This window comes from Cololabis saira, chromosome 8 (assembly GCF_033807715.1).
Source record: "Cololabis saira isolate AMF1-May2022 chromosome 8, fColSai1.1, whole genome shotgun sequence".
Lineage (NCBI taxonomy): Eukaryota > Metazoa > Chordata > Actinopteri > Beloniformes > Belonidae > Cololabis > Cololabis saira.
The window spans coordinates 27532343-27556742 of NC_084594.1; the positions used below are offsets into that span (position 1 = coordinate 27532343).

Consider the following 24400-nt stretch of genomic DNA (forward strand, 5'->3'; position numbering starts at 1 on the left):
TAGGGATTAATTATTATTATAATTAATAATCATTATTTTCTCCATATGCTGCTCCCTGGCTTCCTTGTTTAAGGTATCCCGGTAAATTCCAGTTCCTTTCCAGCAGTTTAACATCTTTTTTTTTGCGTTCTGTCTGGTCACTTGGTGAAACAGAAAAGTGTCCCGTCTCCTCTCATCAAAACAAATGCAGCGACGGGTCAGGAGTTTTCCGGCAGTACGCGCTGGTGCTCATGGGAAACGTAGTGTTCTTTCTGGTAAAACAATACCGCTTTTGTCCAAAAGATGCCGCCAAACTCAGAAAAGCTGAAAGTTACGTTGTGCTGCTTTATGCAGCTCAATGTAAAACAATGAACCATATGCATTTATAAACATATGGAGGAAAATAAAAGGCTCAAAAAATATCCCCTTCTCCTAAGTGGGATCAAAACAGGGGGATACAAAAACTAAATTACAAACAAATAAAGTGCACATGTAACAGCAGGGAGTGTTACTCCACCTATAAAGTGCAGCCGTTTCCTCACCTGATCCTCAGTGCTCAGCCATAAACTCGTGCGCCCATCTGTGCAAGTGTGTGTGTGCAGGGGGGCATTATTGAGTCTTATGTTTTATGTAAAGCGCTTTCCGTTGCATTTTTTATTTTGTAAGAAAAGCGCTTAACAAATAAAGTTTGATTTGACTGGTCCTTTTTTGCAAGCTGCTACAGCGTTGTCTGCTTTTGACGAGGTGGGGGGGCGGAGCGGCGCGGAGCGCTGCGCTCTTTAGGCTGATTTATGGTTCCGCGTTACACCAACGCAGAGCCTACGGCGTAGGGTACGGTGCGTGTCGCGGCGCTCTCTGCTTGTGTGTTTGGCTGCAGGTATTTGAGACTCCACGTACTTCGATGGTAATTAATTTCAAATCGACAGTAGGCTACATGCAAATAACTTTAGTCTTGTCCAGCGAACCATCTGCATCTGAAGTTAACGCATTGTTAACGCGTTAAGTTGGACAGCACTAATATATATATATATATATATATATATATATATATATATATATATATATATATATATGCATGTATGCAGGGCTTAAAGTTAAAGTTTATTTGCAGGGCTTAAAGTAAAAAAAAAATGACATAATTTGAATATTATTTTCCTTCGCTAATTGTCATATATATATATATATATATATATATATATATATATTATACGGCCTTAGTAACTCAACATCTGGCAAGCAGAAAAGTTAATCTTGCCAATGCTTCAGCACTTATGCTGGAACTACAAGATGTCCTGCAGTCTTATGAGCTTGAGTGGAAACAAGTCACAGGTATCCTACTGGACAATTGTGCCGTTATGAAGGGAAAGAGGACTGGACTTGAGACACCAGTTAGGAGGGAGAACCCCAGCAGCCAGGGCCCGCCAGGTTCTTTCCTCTCATTTATTGTTCAACTGTTGCATTGTAGGTGTTTTGCAAATAAAATGTGCTATGTGGTAATACTGGTGTTGTTTTGCTGAATTTTTCAGTAAGACTGTGTGAGACTGTTTGCGTATAGCACATGGAAAATGTCAATACCCGATGGCAACTACAGTATTTTCCACATATTTTCTCAGAGAACAATGTTCATGAAATGATTGTGTCGTCTTCCTTGCACAGAATATCACGTCTTATGGTATAGTGTGTACTCTAGGCTTTTAACCGTTTGATGTAAACGCGATATGTTTGTTTTTATCACAAAGTTGGAGCTCACACGTTGATGATGTGAGAGGACGGCGTGATTGTGTAGCTGGAGAAAGAGGAAGTCGGATAAATGCAAATTAATTACTTAAAAATCATACAATGTGATTTTCTGGATTTGTTTTTTAGATTCCATCACTCACAGTTGAAGAGTATGATAAAAATTACAGACTTCTACATGCTTTTCAAGTGGGAAAACCTGCAAAATCGGCAGTGTATCAAATACTTGTTCTCCCCACTGTATGTTCATCGTGTACATCGTGTAGCAGTTTTCTGTTGTTCTTGAGCTCTTTCTGATCTCTTGTTCTCCTCTGTGCCCTGCTGCTGCTGATGCTGCCATTCTGGTCGCCCTGACAACGTCCTTACATTCAGCCTCTGTCCCAAAATGCTGCTTCTGTCAGAAATGCATCAGTCATATCTAAATGCATGTGAAAAGTACAAGTCTTCAATGTAACTGCGTTAACAAGTTTTTCCTTTGCTTACCTGTCAAGTGTTTTTGATTAGTCCTTTTTTTATGAAAAATTTCACATAGCTTTTATAGTACAACATGCATGAAGGCTCGGACTTTCTTCTGGAAAGAGAATCATTCATTTTTGTTGGAGTAAAAGTTTGTGTTGGGTAATTTCAACATTTAATACCAGTAAATCAGTTAATGCATAATGTTTTATCAGATAACATTTAAATACAAGTTTCATTCTTCTGTTACGGTCACAACACACAGGAGCTTTTTTTTTTGGCCTTTTACTACCACCTTCAAGTTTTTCTTGCATAGTTAGCAACCCTTAGAGATCATGTGAAGTATTTATTATGATCATTACTTACAGTCATTTAACATAAACTTTTGAGTAAATATATTTGCATAAATGTCAAATTGGACTTCTCTTGATGTCAAATTTACATAATGCCTTTAGCCTTCAGTTCCTCCTTGACCCTTTTGAGATAATCCGGGTCAGGGTATCGATATCTGTAGGAGCAGAAGATGTTTGAGGGTTAACATGAGAAACATTCCCGCACATTTAATACTGATGAAGAAAGTACGCCACAAAGACATCATATTACCTCGACGGTCCACCAGACGTGCTTGTTTTGTGGTGAATGTCATTCCAGGTCACCATGTTCTCCGCCCCAGTCATTCTGGATTCCCCAACTGTGAAAATCAGCTTCTGGTCAAACGCTTTCTTCAACAGTTGTAGCACTTCGTTGCCCTCTGTGTTGTCTGGGAGATATGCAGTTCTGTGAGCACCAGTGTACCGCTGTCCAGGATTTGGATGCTTTTCCTGCCAAAGAGAATAAAGGAATGAACAACCTAACAACATCGCTAAAAACTCAAAAACAGCAACTAATGCATAACTGGTACATGTTCGGTTTTTAAGAAATGTACCGTTTGTATTCCATCTTGAATCCGATACGTGATGACTATAGTACCACGGTTGTCAAATCCAGGAAGAGATGCAGGATCTCTCTTACATGTCATCGTTCCCTCCGGCTGGTTTCCCTTCATCACACCAAACACATCTTTGCAAACAGGACAGATAGGTCCAATGTGTTTCTCAAAATTTTGCAGGCATTCCTCACAAAACTCATGTTTACACTTCAGTTGTTTCTTATTGGTAAACAGATCCCTGCATATAGGGCAGATTTCATCTTTACTGTCTCCTGCTGTCGCTCCCTCTCCTGAACGTGCTGTAGCGTGCTGTGTTGAACGCGTATCCTGCCCAGGTCCTCTGGAGGTCTCTGAATAATCATAACTCATGTTCGTCAGTGACGTAGTCAGCAGCTTCCCGGTGCTCTCCTCCATGGTCAACCCTGTATCAGCTAGACGGTCTTTAAAGGTCGTTTTTATCTTAAAAGATGGGTCTTGGTGTTCAGGGTCTTCCTCCTCTAAAGTGTCATTTTTTTTGTGCGTTGCATTTAAGGTTGAACTGAATGCTTCTTGACAGTGGGTTGGTCCAAATACGGTAATTTCTTCTGAAAACATAGTAAGCATGAGCTTGTTCTCATTTTTCTGACTTATTTTCAGTGCATTACTCCACTGATCTGAGTCGACAAACTTGGCTGGGATAACTGAGCTACTGACTTCAGATAAGTGCGTCTGAACAAGGTTTGTGAACTCTGTAAGGGCTTTTTGTTGGCCATCTTCCTGGTCAGAGGAAAACGTCACAGTGGCCTGTGCCTCCATTTTAACTCCATGCTTCTTCTCTATACTTGCAATTTCTTCCTTGTAGATGTTGCTCATATACATGAAATGAAACACTGGGAGGAGACAATTGTATAGAGGCTTCGTTTTGTCCTCATCAGAAGTGTGATCTGCTGTAGAAGCTGGATCACTATGATCCACCATCTGCACAGCATTACCCTAAACAAAAACACATCAATTAAGTTGATAGATATGCATTATCTTTGTATATTTAAATTATCTATGATAGAGGACATACAGATTGAAGCACCGATGAAGGACGGGGGCTCACTGAAGCATTGCCTGAAGTTTGGCCATCAGGTTTTAATGGTGCCAGATTAACAGACACAATGGTCACCAGGGGAACATCTTTCAGGCTGAGAAGTTGATTGTGCAGTTTCTGAAGATCAATCACACCTTAAAAATAAGAAAAATACTAAAATCAATTTGATACACGAGATCTGTTTGAATAATATCTAAACTTTAACAGCCATACTGCACCTGGAGCAGGTTTAACCATTATCACAGCACTCCCGTCTTTCCCGACCTCTTTAACTTCGCAGTCCAGTTTGTTGGTGTTGTTGTTGAACCAATTCTGGAGAGACTTCTGTAGAGTTGTTTTCTTTTTTTTTTGCACATCAGACTCTGACCATTTTAAGGTGAGATAGAGTAGAACTTCATCTGTATCCTTTGCTGAAGGCGTCGCAACCTGAAAATATGTAATAAAATATATAAATTATATTGGAAATAGTCTTCTTTTTGAAGTTTTTTTTTCACTTCATAGTTCAACGGCAACTATTTTAACTTTACATAAATAACTGTTGACAGTAAAACACTATAATACAATAATCCCCAGAGAAAGTTAACTGAAAGTTAACTATTACAATGTTGACCTTGTTCCTTTTATCCTAATCAGCAGGTTTATTACAGGGTGGTGCTTTTTACACAATCTTGCACCTTGCACTCTCTGCAACAACAAGGAGAGGACAGGATGAATAAACAAATTAATAATTATTAAACCCACTGATACCTGTCCTGGGCTGTCCACTGACACCGGTGGGCCGTCCACTGACACCTCTGGGCCGTCCACATCCATAGGTGTTTCTGTGTCTTTCCCCAGGATATTCCCCAGCATATTCCCCAGGAATGCAGCCATTTTAAGCGTCTTCTTCCTTTAAAACACAGCAAACATTAACGTAAGCAGCGACAGTTGGGATAGTTGGTATAGAGCTCATTTATGATTACATATAGGCTACACACACACACACACACACACACACACACACACACACACACACACACACACACACACACACATACACACACACACACACACACACACACACACACACATATATACATATATATATATATATATATATATATACATATATATATACATATATATATATATATATATATATATATATATATATATATATATATATATATATATATATATATATATATATATATATATATATATATATATATATATATGTATGTATGTATATATATATATATATATATATATATATATATATATATATATATATATATATATATATATATATAAATTTTTATATATATATATATATATTTATTTTCTTTTTATGGTACTATGGACCTCTCCTCGAGATGTGTCTCTAATAAAGTGTGAATTGAACTGAATCGAATATTTATGTATTGTTTATTTATATATATATATATATATATATATATATATATATATATACACATTTTTTTCTCACTTCTCTTACGTCCTTGGCTCTTAGTGAGTATTCTAGCAATTCTTAAAGCCTAAACTATTGTTAAAATTCCAACTTAATTGCAGAATTAGCCGTGTATTTGTGCAGGACTCACCGGGGCAGCTGCGTCTTCGACTCTTGTTAGGAAACGAAAGTGAAAATGTTCAGCATATCGAGCTGCATCACTGACAGCAAACAAACCTGTTTCTCTTACACTGACTGGACACGCACGATCAACAACTTCCACTGGCCTGTTTTCACAGATACTGTATGTTTACAGTAGCCTACCAGTTTGATCAGTTCCTGATATTACTTTATACTTATGTAATGAAGCATACTGAACTTTTTGTATCTTACAATTAGGCTATACAGTAAATTATGCTTGCTTTTCATTTTACTTGAATGTTTCAAGGTAATATCTCTGTCTATATTTTGGTTATAACATAAAGAAATCTGCATTTACTTATCGCTTGATGGAGGAGAACATTTCTTCAAATACTGAGCACATTTAAAAGTGAAATCATCTTTTTCCAATTTAATCAATTTATTTCCTTTTTAGTGTGGATATGGGCGGAGCCAGACAGTCACCCACCCTCCATGTTGCTGCTTCCAGTATGAAGCCAACAAGGAAGTGAGAAAAAAATGTAGTTCCTTGACTGACCACTGGGGCTGGTTCCAAAGCAAGTCAACTGCCTTTGACCTCCGTGTTTAAGTGTCTACTTCTACAGCAGAAATATGTTTTATTGCATTAATTTTACTAAAAGACTGTTGTGACTGGCTGTGGCTTGGCCGGAAGGGTTAGAGGACAAAACATAGTTTGCGCAAACCAAGAGTCGGATTAACGCAGTGGTGATTTGTGGTAGCTATAAATCAAGTGATTGCAGGTCCCAGCATTTTTGGTACCATTAATGTACAATCTTTTTAAGTAATCACTAAAAATAGCTATTTCTCTAACTGTAAATGAGACTCCTGCAGTGGCGGCTGGCCTATAGAGGGCGCTAGGGCCCCACCACTCACCACAAGAAAAAAAAAAAGAATAAAATACTTTGAAATATGTGTTTATAATTTTTTTTAGATGAGCAAGATAATATATATAGTATATAGTTAGTGAGTAAAGCTTTTTATGTTTATCTATGTTGTCTATACTGATTGGTCACGTGTCTCCTCCCCGGGCGAAGAATCTTTGCCCATAGACTCGTTCTAAGTTGTACATGTGCAGTTGCCCCTCTTTAATACAAGAGATTGGAGCTTGTTGGGGCGCAGCCCTGCCCAAAACTACGCTACGTCAAGTCCGTCTGTCACAATACAGCAGAGTGAGTTGGAGTTGGAGACGGACAACGGAGGAAGAAGCAAAATGGTGAAACAGCTTGGATCTGATCAGTCAGACATCGCTATCAATCGACCATTGACTCAGTCTTTGTCCAGGGAATCATGCAGCAGTTCATAGACAACATACAAAATATCAGGTGAATTAATATGTGTTGTTTAATATTTCTGATATTGTGTTATTCCCTCTGACACTTGAACTTAACCTTTCTTGTTATTTTACCTGGAAAGTAAAGCTGAACTTTTCTCTTCTGGTCCTGTTCGGGTTCCCTCCCTACTTTCTCTGGAGAACAGTGTCAGTGTATCTCAGCTGGCAAAGACACGGCCACACTGGGCCCAGGTGACCTTCAGGTGACCTTCAGGTGACCTTCAGAGGAAGCTACAGAGGTGAGATAGAAGCTAAATGTTTGGTGTTGGTCTTTTACAATGTTTTTAATCGTAGTGGTACATTGTGCAGAAAAGTGGGGAACACGCCTTAGAATAGATCATGTATAATAGTCTGCTTTTATAGAGGTGCTACGTGCATTTGCATTTTCTATTAAATTAAATGAACACACAATTCATAAAATAATTTGTTTTTATATATTAGAACATTTATATTGTAAAGTGACTTATACCCATCTCCATATTCTATTAAATTGATGCATTCATGTTTTAGACCTGAGGTCTGCTCCAACTGTCAGCTCCTTTAAATCAGGGTTAAAAACATTGTTTACTCAAGCGTACTCCTAAATTAAACTTACCTGCTGTACTCTACTGCCCTTATTTTTAACAGCTTGTGCTTTTTATTATTTTACTTCTTTTCTTATCATCTTATTCTTAATTTTTTCAATCTTATTTGTTATTTACTGTCTAATTATGTCTTACTGCTTTTAATGTCAATGTAAAGCACTTTGAATTACCTTGTGTTGAATTGTGCTATATAAATAAATTTGTCTTGTCTTGCCTTAGGTTTGTGACACAATTTTAGGCCGAGCACAAGACCGGTTCTCCATCAAGCTACAAGCTGACAGATTCCAGCAGTACAACAACCCTGAAGCAGCTCTGAACACCACCATGGAGGTTTATCCTCTGCTGAACAAGTGGAAAACTGAACTGGGACTCAACAGCAATCATGAGTTCTGTGGCTCTGTAATTGCTTTTCATGGGGAACAATCTTCAGGACTCAGAGACTGTGGTTCTGCTGAAGATCATCATCACAACTCCTATGTGACTACAGCTGAATCTGAGAGGAGCTTCAGAAGAGAATCAACCTGACCTGCAATGAGACCTAGATTTTTGACACTGAACATCACATTTGGCTCCAGAATGCCTTGATAGCTTGGTATTGTATTGTACTCTGCATACATTCTAAACACCCAGTACCAAAGCTGAGATTTGCTCTTTATTTTCAATATTCATCAAGATTCAAAGCATTTATTGTCATTAGTACAGTAAGGAAACAAGTTTCCCTGCGTAAAGAAATTCTTACTTTGCCATCCACACTGAATGCCCTGAGTACGAAATAAAAATCAAATAACAAAAAGAACAAATAAGAAATTACAAGCGTAGCATGCAAAAAAAACAAAATTATTATATATACACACACATATATATAATTAGTAATTTGTATATTAACCATATGTATACTACAATATTTTGGGTAAAAGTGCAAATATTAGGAAAAACAAAAACTATAAAGTCCATTCAACTTAAAAACAAAAACAAAAAAAAACACTATAAGTTTAGAATACAGAAAGGACAAAACTTTCTCTTTTTGGTTAAGTTATTGTTGGTAAAGTTCCATATCAGTAAGAAGAGCTGACCAGATTCCAAACCAAGATTTCCACATTTCCATCCAGAACTTAAACTTCACTGTACAATAATAAAGGACATCAAGAATAAATAGGCCATTCATACAAACTATAGGAAATAGTTTTAATAATTCGTTAGTTAGGGAAACAGTATATAGGATCATTCATCTGAAACCATATTTTTTTATGTTCATGCATTTTAAAGAAAAACTTTTCAATAAATAAAACTACTTTTAATATTAGAAGATAACACATGACAAATGGCTCTTTAGAACCTACATTACTCCCGTTAAGATAAATCATTTTAATCCCAACATTCCAGACAAAAGTGTAACATAGAAAGAGGTACCTTGCTTCATTGTATATGGGAATGTAAAAAACTCCAGGAATTTTGGAAAGATACCCTTTGCCTGATTTCAAGATTAACAGAGTGTACAATTCCTGTTGAACCTAGATTATGTCTATTACATATATACCCTGAAGATTTTGGTGCAAATGCAAAGAAAGCTCATAGATTTTTGTTTGTTACAAGTCAAAAGAGTAATAGCCTTGAAGTGGAAGGATGTTCAGAGTCCTAATTCCACTCAGTGGTTAAAAGAGATGTCTAGTATTAGAAAAACTAACATACATTCTAAGAGGTAAAGTTGAAGAATTTAATGACATGCGGTCACCCTTTTAACATTTTATGGAGAATCTACCCAATGATTCTCATGAACAAAGATTACATGACAGTTAATTGCTGTTTATTTTCAATGCCCCTTTTCTTGTGACTTTGCTGTTCTTATACAGGAAATGGGCTAATTGTAATTGCAATTGACAAATGTATTGTATTGTATGTATATATGTATTTATACCTGAGTTAAGTCCTTTTATTTTCTTTTATTCTTTACTTTTGATTATAATTACTATTTATTTTATGTATTCACATATTTTCTGTCGAGTACTTTTGCTGAGGACCTTGTGGGGGGGGGGGGGGGGGGGGGGGGGTTGAGCTTGTTGTTATGAATGTTTTGTATGTTGGTTATTTGAATGAAAATCAATAAACAGAATTTGAAAAAAAAAAGAAGATAAGACATGAACCAACATTATTCAAATTCTTGTAGGAGTCGTTGTGCACGTCAAAGGAACCCTTACTGATATGAAAGATTATTTGTGAATTACGTGTGAATTCGCTTGGCATTCGCCAAAGGAAAGTTTGGACGTACGAGAGGTGATACCATTTATGCTTAAAAAAAGCATACATTTATTTGGAATTTTATTTAATTCTTCACACTTCTTCACAAATATATGGCCTAGTTTGTCTAATCTATTTTATTTAATTTGTTTATATCAATCAACTTTTGCATTTCATATTCACGACATGTTTCAAATACAGTAATGACAAGCACCATTTAAGGCTTGTGATGAAGTAACATGAAATAATGATACTATCAAAACAAGCCTTTGTTAGCTGTTGACTGACATAATTTGTTACAAAAGCAGAATCATGAAAGCATCAATGTTTGAGAAGCTGCAACAGATGCAGCAAATGAGAGAAAATCATTTAAATGCTTAAAATTATTTTTCTGAAAGAAAGATAAAAAGGTATTTTCCTATTTTTGCTTATACTGAGCATAATATTCAATAAATCTGAATGAAAAGGATATTTGACTTCACTCAGTGTCAAATTCACTCAACACCCTTGGCCTTCAGCTCCCTCTTGACTTGTTCTATATAGTTCAGGTCAGGATATCCAAAACTGTGGAGAAAGAAAAGAAAATTCATATGGGAAAAACTTTCCACAAATTTAACTCTGACAAAGAAGATAAATGACAACGAAATCCCACTGAGCTACCGTACCACGCCGGTCCTCCTAATATGAACGTCTTGTGGGAAATGTCACTCCAGGTCACCTGGTTCTCAATCCCAGTTGTTATGAATGTCCCAACTGTGAAAATCAGCCTCTGGTCAAACGCTTTCTTCAACAGTTGAAGCACTTTGTTGCCTTCTTTATTGTCTGGGAGATATGCCGTCCTGGCAGTGCCGTTGTAGGGCTGTCCCGGGTTGGGATGCTTTTCCTGCCGCGGGGAGAATGGAAGACGACATTTACTGACAGCTCAGTCAGAAATTACAAACCCTGATTCTAGAAAAGTTGGAAAAATTTTCTAAAATGCAATGTAAAACTGAAATCAATTATTTAATTAATTTGAACTTGTACTCCCCCCAAATCAGTGGAAAGAAAAGTGTACAGTATTTTCTGTGGCCTTCATTCTGAAATTATGAACACATTTAAAATTTGTTGCAGACAACACAACCAAAATGAACTTGGGAGAGGCCTATTCACTATTGTGTGATATCACCTTTTCTGTTAATTGCACAAAACCTCCTAAATCTCCTTCTGCAAATCTATGAACAGCGGCAAAAAAGGCCAACAGAGAGTTACTTGTATATTTAAAAAGAGATTGTTTTTCCTTTTGAACTATTGATGACTCTACCGGGACGTGCTGTTCGGAAAAAAAATGGTCAGCCACAAGCCATCCTTTCTTGGACAGACTAAAGAGTTGGACCGATGTTCCTTTGTAGCTGCCACAATCACCTTTCCAAAATGAATTTGCTGATTACAAAATGCTCCAGAAATCTTCTGTTTCTCTGACATTCTCTAAATGTATTTTTAATGGGTTCCTGGCATCAAACCTTTTTTTTTCCCTTAACCATTTTCCAAATCCTATGAAGATAGTTGAGGATTAGACTGAATTGTATTCTCTGTGTAGCTACTTGCTCCTGTTAAAGGTCCCATTGGTTTAAGGTTTAACCTTGGCAAAGTTAAATAAAGACAACTCAAATGGGCATGCAGTGAAACTCAAATCCCATCGTCACTTCCTTCAAAAGCAGACAAGTTAAATATTCAGCTGAAAAACAATCCAGACCCAAATACTGCGATTTGTTTCACAACACATTGCGTTGACTTGTTTGGATACGCTTCCAAAATTAGCTGACCGTCTAGCCCGCACACTGTAAAAAACGATGGAAGCATTAGGTCACGTGACCCACTGGTTTCTAAAGAGCGGTTGTACAGCCCTTTTCTTTGTAGGGGGCGCGGCCATGTTGGTGGGAAAATGACAGGAACACTGTAAGTCAATCAAAGGTAGCTTTGGCTACCTGCTCCTTCGGCAGATCTCTGCCAAAAATATCTGCAGACCTGCTGGCAGACATTTACAGCAGAGGTTATGGTTAAAGGAGCATGAGGCTCCTTTTAAGAAATGAGACTCTCTAGCGCCAACCTTCGCCACGACGGCCGTTGGGGGTACTGCAGCCAACAGTGAAGCCGGCACGGGAGAACAGGGAGAACGGGGAGAATGCGCATGCAGCGTCATGTGACGTCACATCCGCAGGACAGCGCGGGAAATTCCGGCCCGGAATTGCAGCACATTTTGCAGCACACAGCCTGTTCAAGGCAAAGGAGAGATAAACACTAGAGGGCTCATTCTTTTGGGTTTGGAACGCTTCATCTGACATTATTACTAGAAAACTTTAAATGTATACGGATTTTTTTCATATCCTGCCTCAATCCTGCCTCATGTTCCTTTAACGTGTTCACAGGGATAAAATGAAAAATAAGTCACGTTTAACCATACGCTGGATCTGTACAAATGGCTGGTTGCTTCACCAAGCACGTTGGCATGATGAGTACGGATAAGGAACTGATAACGACTAGTCATAGGCTGAGCCGACTGTCAATCAATAATATTAGAAATACATTTATTGCTTTACATAAACTCCTGGCGAGCTACAAAAATATTCAGCACTCAAAATTGTCATGGTTATGAAATGAAACGATTTATATTAAAATAGTTATTGAACCAGGCTGTAAATACGTTATTTCTGCTCTAAAGTTGAACATTTCAACATGGAGGTCAATGGAGATTGCCTCTCTTTTGGTGCCACCCTCTAGTGGTCAGTCAAGGAACTGCAACGCATTTTAGCTCATGAGCCTCAATCTGGAAATTTGGCACTCGACTGGCTCAATTTTATTCAAATGAAGCCTTGAAGGCATCCAGCATGAGGGCGTTGTCCAGTCACAGTTGACATCCCTCTCTGCATCATTGCATTGGGGAAGGCTCAGGCCCGCTGCTCTATGAGCTGTATTGAGTGTGAACCCCTATACTCATAAAACACTAAACAATGTGACTGTAGCAGGTTTTCCTCTGGTGTATGATCCCTTGCGGCCTGCTTGTGTCTACTGGGACAGTGATGTGATTGAATTTTAAATTGATCCACTCCATCAAAAGTAGCAAAGCTGAATCACAACATGAAAACACTTGTGTACAGTGGAGGTGTGGCAATCTGTGGCTGCTCCTCAACACCTGATTCCTCATCAGAAACAGGCTCAAACATATTACTGAACAATGGATGCCTCCATTGATAAACCAACCAATCAGCACACAGCTCATTCACACTGCTGAGAGCCAATCAGAGCATAGCCTATTTACTTCATTCATTCATGAGGGATTCACTAGGATTACGGAGTGTAAAACGTATGTGGGCAATTTTTCGTCAAAGAAACATTCCCTACCCTATTTAGAGAGTTCAGAAAACTAATTAAAACAGTCAATGAAATAATTCCATGAGACAAACCTTTTTTGCAGTTGTGGCTAATACACTCTAAACTTCATAAAAATGGGTTCCCTGGCTGGTAGGTGACAGATGTTGAAATACTGAAGAAAAGTACCGTTTGTATTCCACGTGGAATATTGTAGGCGATTTCTATGTGACCACAGTCTTCGAATCCAGGAAGAGATGCAGCATCCCTCCTCCATGTCATCGTTCCCTCCGGCTGGTCTCCAATCATCACACCAAACACGTCTTTGCAAACAGGACAGATGGGTCCGCTGAATTTCTCTGCGCTTTGCAGGCATTCCTCACAAAACGCATGTTTACACTTCAGTTGTTTCTTATTGGTAAACAGGTCCATGCATATAGGGCAGGTTTCATCTTTGCTCCCCCCTTGCTGTTGACCTCCTTCCTTGACATTTTCTGGGCACTTTCTGGGGACTAGCAGTGTTTGACGGTTATACCGTCTAAGTCTACTCGGCTTCTCTCTTCCAGCGGTCAGATGCTTCAGTGATCCACTAAAACTAATAGATTTGGTAGGCTGAATGTAACGCTTGGCTATTGTGGTAGTCTCTCTGTATTGATGATTAGGACTGTTAGAGCCATTCCCATCAGGACCTTGATAGGAATATTTAATGTCAACTTTGTCTTGGTTGATATTGGAGTCCACATTATGCTGAGCTTTGACTGTTGGTACTTGTGTACGAGTCGAGCAGCTCTCCCGCGTGGTCAGTCCTGCACCAGTGGGAGGGTCTTTGATGGCTGAGTCTGTCTTCAGTGATGCATCTTGAGGTGTAAGTTTATACTCTTGCAAAGAGGTATTTGTTTTCTGCATTGCATTTAAGGTTGCACTGAAGGCTTCTTGACTTTGGCTTGGCCCGCCTATGGTAACTTCCTCTGAAGACAGAAGAAGCAAAAGCTTGTTCTCGCTTTTTCGAATGACTTTCACTGCATCGCTCCACTGATCTGGATCTACGAACTTGAGTGGAATGACTGAGCTTTTGACTTCAGCCAAGCTACTCCGGACCAGGTTCGCAAACTCAGAAAGGGCCTTACGTGTGCTTCCATCTTCCCCATCAGTTTCAAATGTCACTTTGACTTGTGCTACAGTTTTAACGCCATTCTTTCTCTCGATGCGTTTCATTTTTTCCTTGTAGATTTGGTTCACATACCAGAAATGAAACACTGAGGCAACAACCCTCTTGAGACTCATCTTCATACAAGTCAGGACAAGTGGGCTCTAAAGGTGCCAGACTGACTGACATTGTCACTGTTACCAGTTCTTGTGGTTTGACAATTTAGTTTCTGAAGATCACTCAGTCCTTCAAAAGAAGAAAAGACACTAAATATCACATACTGCTGATTCTGTGGTTGTTTTACTGCATACTATCTTTTGGTTAAATCAGTAAGCACTAAGAGTGCTTCTCAATCCTGCTCCTTGAGAACCCCTGCTCTGCATGTTTTAGATGCTACCCTGCTTCAGCACACAATGATAGTAGCGGTGTCATCTACAGAGTTGTGCAGACCATGATGACAAGCTAATGAGGACCGGTGTGTTGGTGAAATGCAACATCTAAAACATGCAGAGCATGGGCACTTGGGGACCAGGACTGAGAACCACTGCACTAACAGTACATGGTTTCAAACACAGCCAGGGTAAGTGATCAGATGGTCACTTAGGACCTGACTGTATCAATGCCAAAGTTAAAACAGAGTTATGGTATACTGCACCTGGAGCAGGTTTACTCTTTATCACCACTGTCTGTCAAGATCCTTGTAACTGAGCAGTCCAGTTTCCTTATGTTTTTAATAAACCTAGTCTGCAGAGACTTCTATAGATGTGCTTTCCTTCTCTGATGAGAACCAAACCACTTTAATGAGAAACAGTAGAGCTTCATCTGCACCCTGGCATAAATCCTTACAACCCTGAAAATGTAAGAAAACACCAGATTAGTATAATAGGCTTCGATCATTTCCATTCAATATCATGTGCAATTATGCCAATTCTATCACAGCCTAAACAGACATCAGAAGTAGTGGAATTGGTGATAAATCAAACCAATATTCACTTGTTATTGAATGAATAAACATTTCTGTGACACTGTTTCTACACTCAGGATCGTGGTAACGCTCAGAGTGGCAGGAGAGCGAATACCAGAAAACCAACCTGATCTCACAAAAATCCGTGAAATGCCCACGACCTCTCACCACTATTTTCCGTGGTACCAACACGGAAACTGGTAAAATTACGTGTGGGCACCACGGATATTGTACCAAGCAAAGTCAATGGGATCCGTGGTCGTGATATATACACGGATTATGACATTATTATTATTTATATATTATTCTTTGTTATAGTGGCTAAATTATGCGTTTTTGTCGCGCAAGGTACGGTTTTTTACTGTCAGTTTGTAAAAACATGTTTTTAACGCTGTTTTAGCAGTGTTTTAATGAGGTTTTAATCTGAGCACCACGGATATAGTACTATGCAAAGTCAATGGGGGCGTGGTCGTGATATATACACGAATTATGACATTATTATTATTTATATATTATTCTTTGTTATAGTGGCTAAATTATGCGTTTTTGGCGCGCAACGTACTGTTTTTTAATGTCAGTTTGTAAAAGCCCGTTTTTAACGCTGTTTTAGCAGTGTTTTAATGAGGTTTTAATCTGAGCACCACGGATATAGTACTATGCAAAGTCAATGGGGGCGTGGTCGTGATATATACACGAATTATGACATTATTATTATTTATATATTATTCTTTGTTATAGTGGCTAAATTATGCGTTTTTGTCGCGCAACGTACTGTTTTTTAATGTCAGTTTGTAAAAGCCCGTTTTTAACGCTGTTTTAGCAGTGTTTTAATGAGGTTTTAATCTGAGCACCACGGATATAGTACTATGCAAAGTCAATGGGGGCGTGGTCGTGATATATACACGAATTATGACATTATTATTATTTATATATTATTCTTTGTTATAGTGGCTAAATTATGCGTTTTTGTCGCGCAACGTACTGTTTTTTAATGTCAGTTTGTAAAAGCCCGTTTTTAACGCTGTTTTAGCAGTGTTTTAATGAGGTTTTAATCTGAGCACCACGGATATAGTACTATGCAAAGTCAATGGGGGCGTGGTCGTGATATATACACGAATTATGACATTATTATTATTTATATATTATTCTTTGTTATAGTGGCTAAATTATGCGTTTTTGTCGCGCAACGTACTGTTTTTTAATGTCAGTTTGTAAAAGCCCGTTTTTAACGCTGTTTTAGCAGTGTTTTAATGAGGTTTTAATCTGAGCACCACGGATATAGTACTATGCAAAGTCAATGGGGGCGTGGTCGTGATATATACACGAATTATGACATTATTATTATTTATATATTATTCTTTGTTATAGTGGCTAAATTATGCGTTTTTGTCGCGCAACGTACTGTTTTTTAATGTCAGTTTGTAAAAGCCCGTTTTTAACGCTGTTTTAGCAGTGTTTTAATGAGGTTTTAATCTGAGCACCAGGATATAGTACTATGCAAAGTCAATGGGGGCGTGGTCGTGATATATACACGAATTACGACATTATTATTATTTATATATTATTCTTTGTTATAGTGGCTAAATTATGCGTTTTTGTCGCGCAACGTACTGTTTTTTAATGTCAGTTTGTAAAAGCCCGTTTTTAACGCTGTTTTAGCAGTGTTTTAATGAGGTTTTAATCTGAGCACCACGGATATAGTACTATGCAAAGTCAATGGGGGCGTGGTCGTGATATATACACGAATTATGACATTATTATTATTTATATATTATTCTTTGTTATAGTGGCTAAATTATGCGTTTTTGTCGCGCAACGTACTGTTTTTTAATGTCAGTTTGTAAAAGCCCGTTTTTAACGCTGTTTTAGCAGTGTTTTTATGAGGTTTTAATCTGACCACCACGGATATAGTAGCCTACTATGCAAAGCAACCTGATCTCACAAAAGTCTGGGAAATGCCCACGACCTATTTCCGTGGTACCAACACGGAAAGTGGTATAATTCCGTGTGACCACCACGATATAGTACTATGCAAAGTCAATGGGATCCATGGTCGTGATATACACACGGATAATGCCCACGACCTATTTTCCGTGGTACCAACACGGAAAGTGCTATAATTCCGTGTGACCAACACGGATATAGTACTGTGCAAAGTCAATGGGATCCGTGGTCGTGATATATACACGTTTTTTGACATTATTATTATTTATATATTATTCTTTGTTAAAGTGGCTAAATTATGCGTTTTTGTTGCGCAAGGTACGGTTTTTTACTGTCAGTTTGTAAAAACATGTTTTTAACGCTGTTTTAGCAGTGTTTTAATGAGGTTTTAATCTGACCACCACGGATATAGTACTATGCAAAGTCAATGGGAGGCGTGGTCGTGATATATACACGTTTTATGACATTATTATTATTTATATATTATTCTTTGTTATAGTGGCTAAATTATGCGTTTTTGGCGCGCAAGGTACGGTTTTTACTGCCAGTTTGTAAAAACATGTTTTTAACGCTGTTTTAAGAAGAGACAGGCGATATTTAAAGTTTCTCCCATTTCGTCAACCACAGGGGATTCCCTGGGCGTCCCCTCTACGTCATAGAGTGACGAGGGGGGATCCTGATCACGTGACGGATCCCCCCGAATAATAATGATAATGCTAATGATAATAGTAATATTAATAATAATAATAATAAGAAGAAGAAGAAGAAGAAGAAGAAGAAGAAGAAGAAGAAGAAGAAGAAGAAGAATGATAATAATAATAAGAATGATGATAATAATAATGATAATGATACTAATAATAATAATAACAATGATGATAATAATAATAATAATAATAATAATAATAATAATAATAATAATAATAATAATAATAATAATAATAATAATGCAGAAATTAATTAATTATTTATATTAATCATAATATTAATATTTAGTATAATAATAAATACACCTGTAGCACAAACCAGTGTTTATAGCAAACATTCAGAGACATTATCAGACAATGATTAATGACGCAACACAGTCTCACTCCGGAGGCGCAAATAGGCTCCTATTGGCTGCAATGTAATCCCGTCTGCGGCTAGATTTGACGCTCGGAGCAGGTGATCACCGCGAGCGGCTTCCCCATTCCTCTTTTTTTTTTTAAATGCATATACTTCAATTTAAAAGATGGTTTGATGACATTTCTAGCGAGAAATTTTCAGACACAAATAGAATACACCAAATTGTATGACACTTCCAATGTAATCCCGTCTATATGTGACGATCAGAGCAGTACTTCAATTTAAAAGTGTGGTTTGATGACACTCCTAAATTAAATACTTACCTGCTGTATTCTACTGCCCTTATTTTTAACAGCTTGTGCTCTTACAACGCCATATTAAAACAAATTATAAACCACATTAACACTTCATAGAAACAAAGATCGAGGGATGAGGTCTTGAAACGTTGTTTAATACGTTACGCCACTGAACGCAACCCTTCCTGTCGCCGAGATAGGCAGCAGGACAAAACGTTAAAATAGCACTAATAAATGCATATATTGATCTTTTCCATCACATACATCTACTCACGATATAAATATACATTTTATGGTCACACTTTGTCTGTTGAAAAATGAGCGGATATATTATTTCGGAACCCTAATGTCAACATCTTAACCCTAAACCGGAAGAGGTTACAGAACTACAATTTGCGCCAAGTTACAATACACAGCATTGTGCTACGTCATAGCTTTTGTAGTTCCAATGAATTAGCGCTTATATAAAACTGTGATCACGAACTTTGCAAGCTTATTATATGTTTTTAAGGGTGGGAAGCACGCCTGTTCGGTCTGATTTTGACTTTTGTATTGGTAAGAGGGTGAAATCATGTTTTTTATAGGTTTTGACCCTATTCAGTGGCGCCCCCTATTGGACTACTGTCGGGCATGATAGTAGAGGTGCAGAGCTTTCCAAAACTGTTGACCCCAGGTCTCTAGCATATTTTGTTGTTGAATTATAGGCCTTCAAAAGTGTCACAGGTACAAGGTTCAAAGGGCACACCTGGGGAGCAGGAATTGCCCACAAATCTCATATTGACATATGTTGCTCCTGAGGTTAAGACCTTTCCAACGATGTCTTCACTGTTGTCCTACGACAAAGTTTGATTTTCTTGTTGGTACAGATCATGGATGTTTGACTTGTATATTCAGAGACCTATTTAAGGGGCTGAGCTGGAAACAATCAGTCAAAATCTTTTAACGAGTATTTTGTGGCCAGATTTCTTTAAGATATCGATGATAGTATTATACACAGTCATACTATTCAATTTGGACCAGTTCTGAGTTTATTTTCCCCTTTAAATACTGATTGTTTCACCTTTTGAAATTTTCCCATTAACTTAACATGGCTATTTAGAGACCCTTTAACCGCTTCCCCAGTCTGACAAGATGATCCTGGATGATCAAGGATGATCAAATGTATAATATATCATAGTGCTAATACATTTCTGTGTGTTTAAGTTATGCAAACACATCTTAAAAAATGTTTTTAAAAAAAGTTCAAAAGTTCTGGTAACCTCCTTCCGGTTTAGGGTTAAGATGTTGTTTGTGTTCAATAAATGGAGAGGAGACATGGAGCGTTTCTATCACTTCAGCAGTACTTTAATCAAAGATACGCTATACAGTTTATTGAACGTCTCTGCTTTAATTAACGTTCAACGGTTAACGTTCGAGACATCAGCTGTACAGCACTTCCTGTTTAACAGTCGGGGCAAAACGTTACCATGACAACACCGGAGGGGGCGGGGCCTCCCACTATAACAGAATCTCATAACAGATGTTGACATTAGGGTTCCGAAATAATATATCCGCTCATTTTTCAACAGACAAAGTGTGACCATAAAATGTATATTTATATCGTGAGTAGATGTATGTGATGGACAAGATCAATATATGCATTTATTAGTGCTATTTTAACGTTTTGTCCTGCTGCCTATCTCGGCGACAGGAAGGGTTGCGTTCAGTGGCGTAACGTATTAAGCCACGTTTCAAAACAGATCTTTCAGACCTCATCCCTCGATCTTTGTTTTTATGAAGTGTTAATGTGGTTTATAATTTGTTTTAATATGGCGTTGTAAGAGCACAAGCACATGCCTCCGGAGTGAGACTGTGTTGCGTCATTAATCATTGTCTGATAATGTCTCTGAATGTTTGCTATAAACACTGGTTTGTGCTACAGGTGTATTTATTATTATACTAAATATTAATATTATGATTAATATAAATAATTAATTAATTTCTGCATTATTATTATTATTATTATTATTATTATTATTATTATTATTATTATTATTATTATTATTATTATTATCATCATTGTTATTATTATTATTAGTATCATTATCATTATTATTATCATCATTCTTATTATTATTATCATTCTTCTTCTTCTTCTTCTTCTTCTTCTTCTTCTTCTTCTTCTTCTTCTTCTTATTATTATTATTATTATTATTAATATTACTATTATCATTAGCATTATCATTATTATTCGGGGGGATCCGTCACGTGATCAGGATCCCCCCTCGTCACTCTATGACGTAGAGGGGACGCCCAGGGAATCCCCTGTGGTTGACGAAATGGGAGAAACTTTAAATATCGCCTGTCTCTTCTTAAAACAGCGTTAAAAACATGTTTTTACAAACTGGCAGTAAAAACCGTACCTTGCGCGCCAAAAACGCATAATTTAGCCACTATAACAAAGAATAATATATAAATAATAATAATGTCATAAAACGTGTATATATCACGACCACGCCTCCCATTGACTTTGCATAGTACTATATCCGTGGTGGTCAGATTAAAACCTCATTAAAACACTGCTAAAACAGCGTTAAAAACATGTTTTTACAAACTGACAGTAAAAAACCGTACCTTGCGCAACAAAAACGCATAATTTAGCCACTTTAACAAAGAATAATATATAAATAATAATAATGTCAAAAAACGTGTATACATCACGACCACGGATCCCATTGACTTTGCACAGTACTATATCCGTGTTGGTCACACGGAATTATAGCACTTTCCGTGTTGGTACCACGGAAAATAGGTCGTGGGCATTATCCGTGTGTATATCACGACCATGGATCCCATTGACTTTGCATAGTACTATATCGTGGTGGTCACACGGAATTATACCACTTTCCGTGTTGGTACCACGGAAATAGGTCGTGGGCATTTCCCAGACTTTTGTGAGATCAGGTTGCTTTGCATAGTAGGCTACTATATCCGTGGTGGTCAGATTAAAACCTCATAAAAACACTGCTAAAACAGCGTTAAAAACGGGCTTTTACAAACTGACATTAAAAAACAGTACGTTGCGCGACAAAAACGCATAATTTAGCCACTATAACAAAGAATAATATATAAATAATAATAATGTCATAATTCGTGTATATATCACGACCACGCCCCCATTGACTTTGCATAGTACTATATCTGTGGTGGTCAGATTAAAACCTCATTAAAACACTGCTAAAACAGCGTTAAAAACGGGCTTTTACAAACTGACATTAAAAAACAGTACGTTGCGCGACAAAAACGCATAATTTAGCCACTATAACAAAGAATAATATATAAATAATAATAATGTCATAATTCGTGTATATATCACGACCACGCCCCCATTGACTTTGCATAGTACTATATCCGTGGTGCTCAGATTAAAACCTCATTAAAACACTGCTAAAACAGCGTTAAAAACGGGCTTTTACAAACTGACATTAAAAAACAGTACGTTGCGCGACAAAAACGCATAATTTAGCCACTATAACAAAGAATAATATATAAATAATAATAATGTCATAATTCGTGTATATATCACGACCACGCCCCCATTGACTTTGCATAGTACTATATCCGTGGTGCTCAGATTAAAACCTCATTAAAACACTGCTAAAACAGCGTTAAAAACGGGCTTTTACAAACTGACATTAAAAAACAGTACGTTGCGCGACAAAAACGCATAATTTAGCCACTATAACAAAGAATAATATATAAATAATAATAATGTCATAATTCGTGTATATATCACGACCACGCCCCCATTGACTTTGCATAGTACTATATCCGTGGTGCTCAGATTAAAACCTCATTAAAACACTGCTAAAACAGCGTTAAAAACGGGCTTTTACAAACTGACATTAAAAAACAGTACGTTGCGCGACAAAAACGCATAATTTAGCCACTATAACAAAGAATAATATATAAATAATAATAATGTCATAATTCGTGTATATATCACGACCACGCCCCCATTGACTTTGCATAGTACTATATCCGTGGTGCTCAGATTAAAACCTCATTAAAACACTGCTAAAACAGCGTTAAAAACGGGCTTTTACAAACTGACATTAAAAAACAGTACGTTGCGCGACAAAAACGCATAATTTAGCCACTATAACAAAGAATAATATATAAATAATAATAATGTCATAATTCGTGTATATATCACGACCACGCCCCCATTGACTTTGCATAGTACTATATCCGTGGTGCTCAGATTAAAACCTCATTAAAACACTGCTAAAACAGCGTTAAAAACGGGCTTTTACAAACTGACATTAAAAAACAGTACGTTGCGCGACAAAAACGCATAATTTAGCCACTATAACAAAGAATAATATATAAATAATATTTAATAATGTCATAATTCGTGTATATATCACGACCACGCCCCCATTGACTTTGCATAGTACTATATCCGTGGTGCTCAGATTAAAACCTCATTAAAACACTGCTAAAACAGCGTTAAAAACGGGCTTTTACAAACTGACATTAAAAAACAGTACGTTGCGCGCCAAAAACGCATAATTTAGCCACTATAACAAAGAATAATATATAAATAATGTCATAATTCGTGTATATATCACGACCACGCCCCCATTGACTTTGCATAGTACTATATCCGTGGTGCTCAGATTAAAACCTCATTAAAACACTGCTAAAACAGCGTTAAAAACGGGCTTTTACAAACTGACATTAAAAAACAGTACGTTGCGCGCCAAAAACGCATAATTTAGCCACTATAACAAAGAATAATATATAAATAATAATAATGTCATAATTCGTGTATATATCACGACCACGCCCCCATTGACTTTGCATAGTACTATATCCGTGGTGCTCAGATTAAAACCTCATTAAAACACTGCTAAAACAGCGTTAAAAACATGTTTTTACAAACTGACAGTAAAAAACCATACCTTGCGCGACAAAAACGCATAATTTAGCCACTATAACAAAGAATAATATATAAATAATAATAATGTCATAATCCGTGTATATATCACGACCACGGATCCCATTGACTTTGCTTGGTACAATATCCGTGGTGCCCACACGTAATTTTACCAGTTTCCGTGTTGGTACCACGGAAAATAGTGGTGAGAGGTCGTGGGCATTTCACGGATTTTTGTGAGATCAGGTTGCAGAAAACAGCTGGTGTGATCGCTGAGCAGATCTGGAAGCCGGAACACAGGAACTGAAACGCCGATCAATCAGAGGAATCGCCGAACACCCCAGGGACAGACAGACAGAAACCAGAGACACTCAGGCAGAACTTGTGTTCGGGGACAGAAGGCTGAGGTGATTACCAGGTCGGGGACAGGCAGGCTTGAAACCGGGTGATCAGCTCAAGGGCGAGTGCTGGAAAGACTTGCATAATGCGAAGAACAATCTGGCAGCGACTGGCTGGGAGTGGGGTGCTTAAGTAGCAGCCCAGGGCTGATTGCAGATGCGGAGCAGGTGTGGAAGGCGGGAGAAACCATAGTGACAGATGAGGAGGTGCAGCTGGCAGGTGAGTGTGAAAGACAGGTATGGAGCTGGAGTGGATGTGACAGTTTCTCTGCTTCAACACACCTAACTCACATAAAAGGTGTCAACAGACTCTGCTGATGTTGCTCACACGTTGATGGTGATCTATTTATCTGAATCATGTGCATCAGAGCAAGAAAACATGTAAAAACT

The 24400-nt window shown here is 37.7% G+C and overlaps 2 protein-coding genes across 2 annotated transcripts in view; both read right to left on the minus strand.

The window, feature by feature from the left end:
• Positions 1-5048, minus strand: part of LOC133449160 (uncharacterized) — a 48824-nt gene extending 43776 nt beyond the window's left edge. The window contains exons 1-3 of the mRNA XM_061728294.1: positions 4923-5048; positions 4394-4601; positions 4152-4309 (exon numbers count right to left, since the gene is read on the minus strand). Of these exons, the coding sequence (XP_061584278.1) occupies positions 4152-4309; positions 4394-4601; positions 4923-5048 (492 nt within the window). The remainder of the gene's footprint in view (positions 1-4151; positions 4310-4393; positions 4602-4922) is intronic.
• Positions 5049-10313: 5265 nt separating this feature from the next.
• Positions 10314-15095, minus strand: LOC133449439 (E3 ubiquitin-protein ligase DTX3L-like). The gene is made up of 4 exons (XM_061728592.1): positions 15081-15095; positions 13468-13601; positions 10599-10816; positions 10314-10497 (listed from the first exon to the last, which is right to left on the minus strand). The coding sequence occupies exons 2-4, from the start codon at positions 13585-13587 to the stop codon at positions 10428-10430; spliced, it is 408 nt and encodes a 135-aa protein (XP_061584576.1). The 5' UTR covers positions 13588-13601; positions 15081-15095; the 3' UTR covers positions 10314-10427.
• Positions 15096-24400: the final 9305 nt, after the last annotated feature.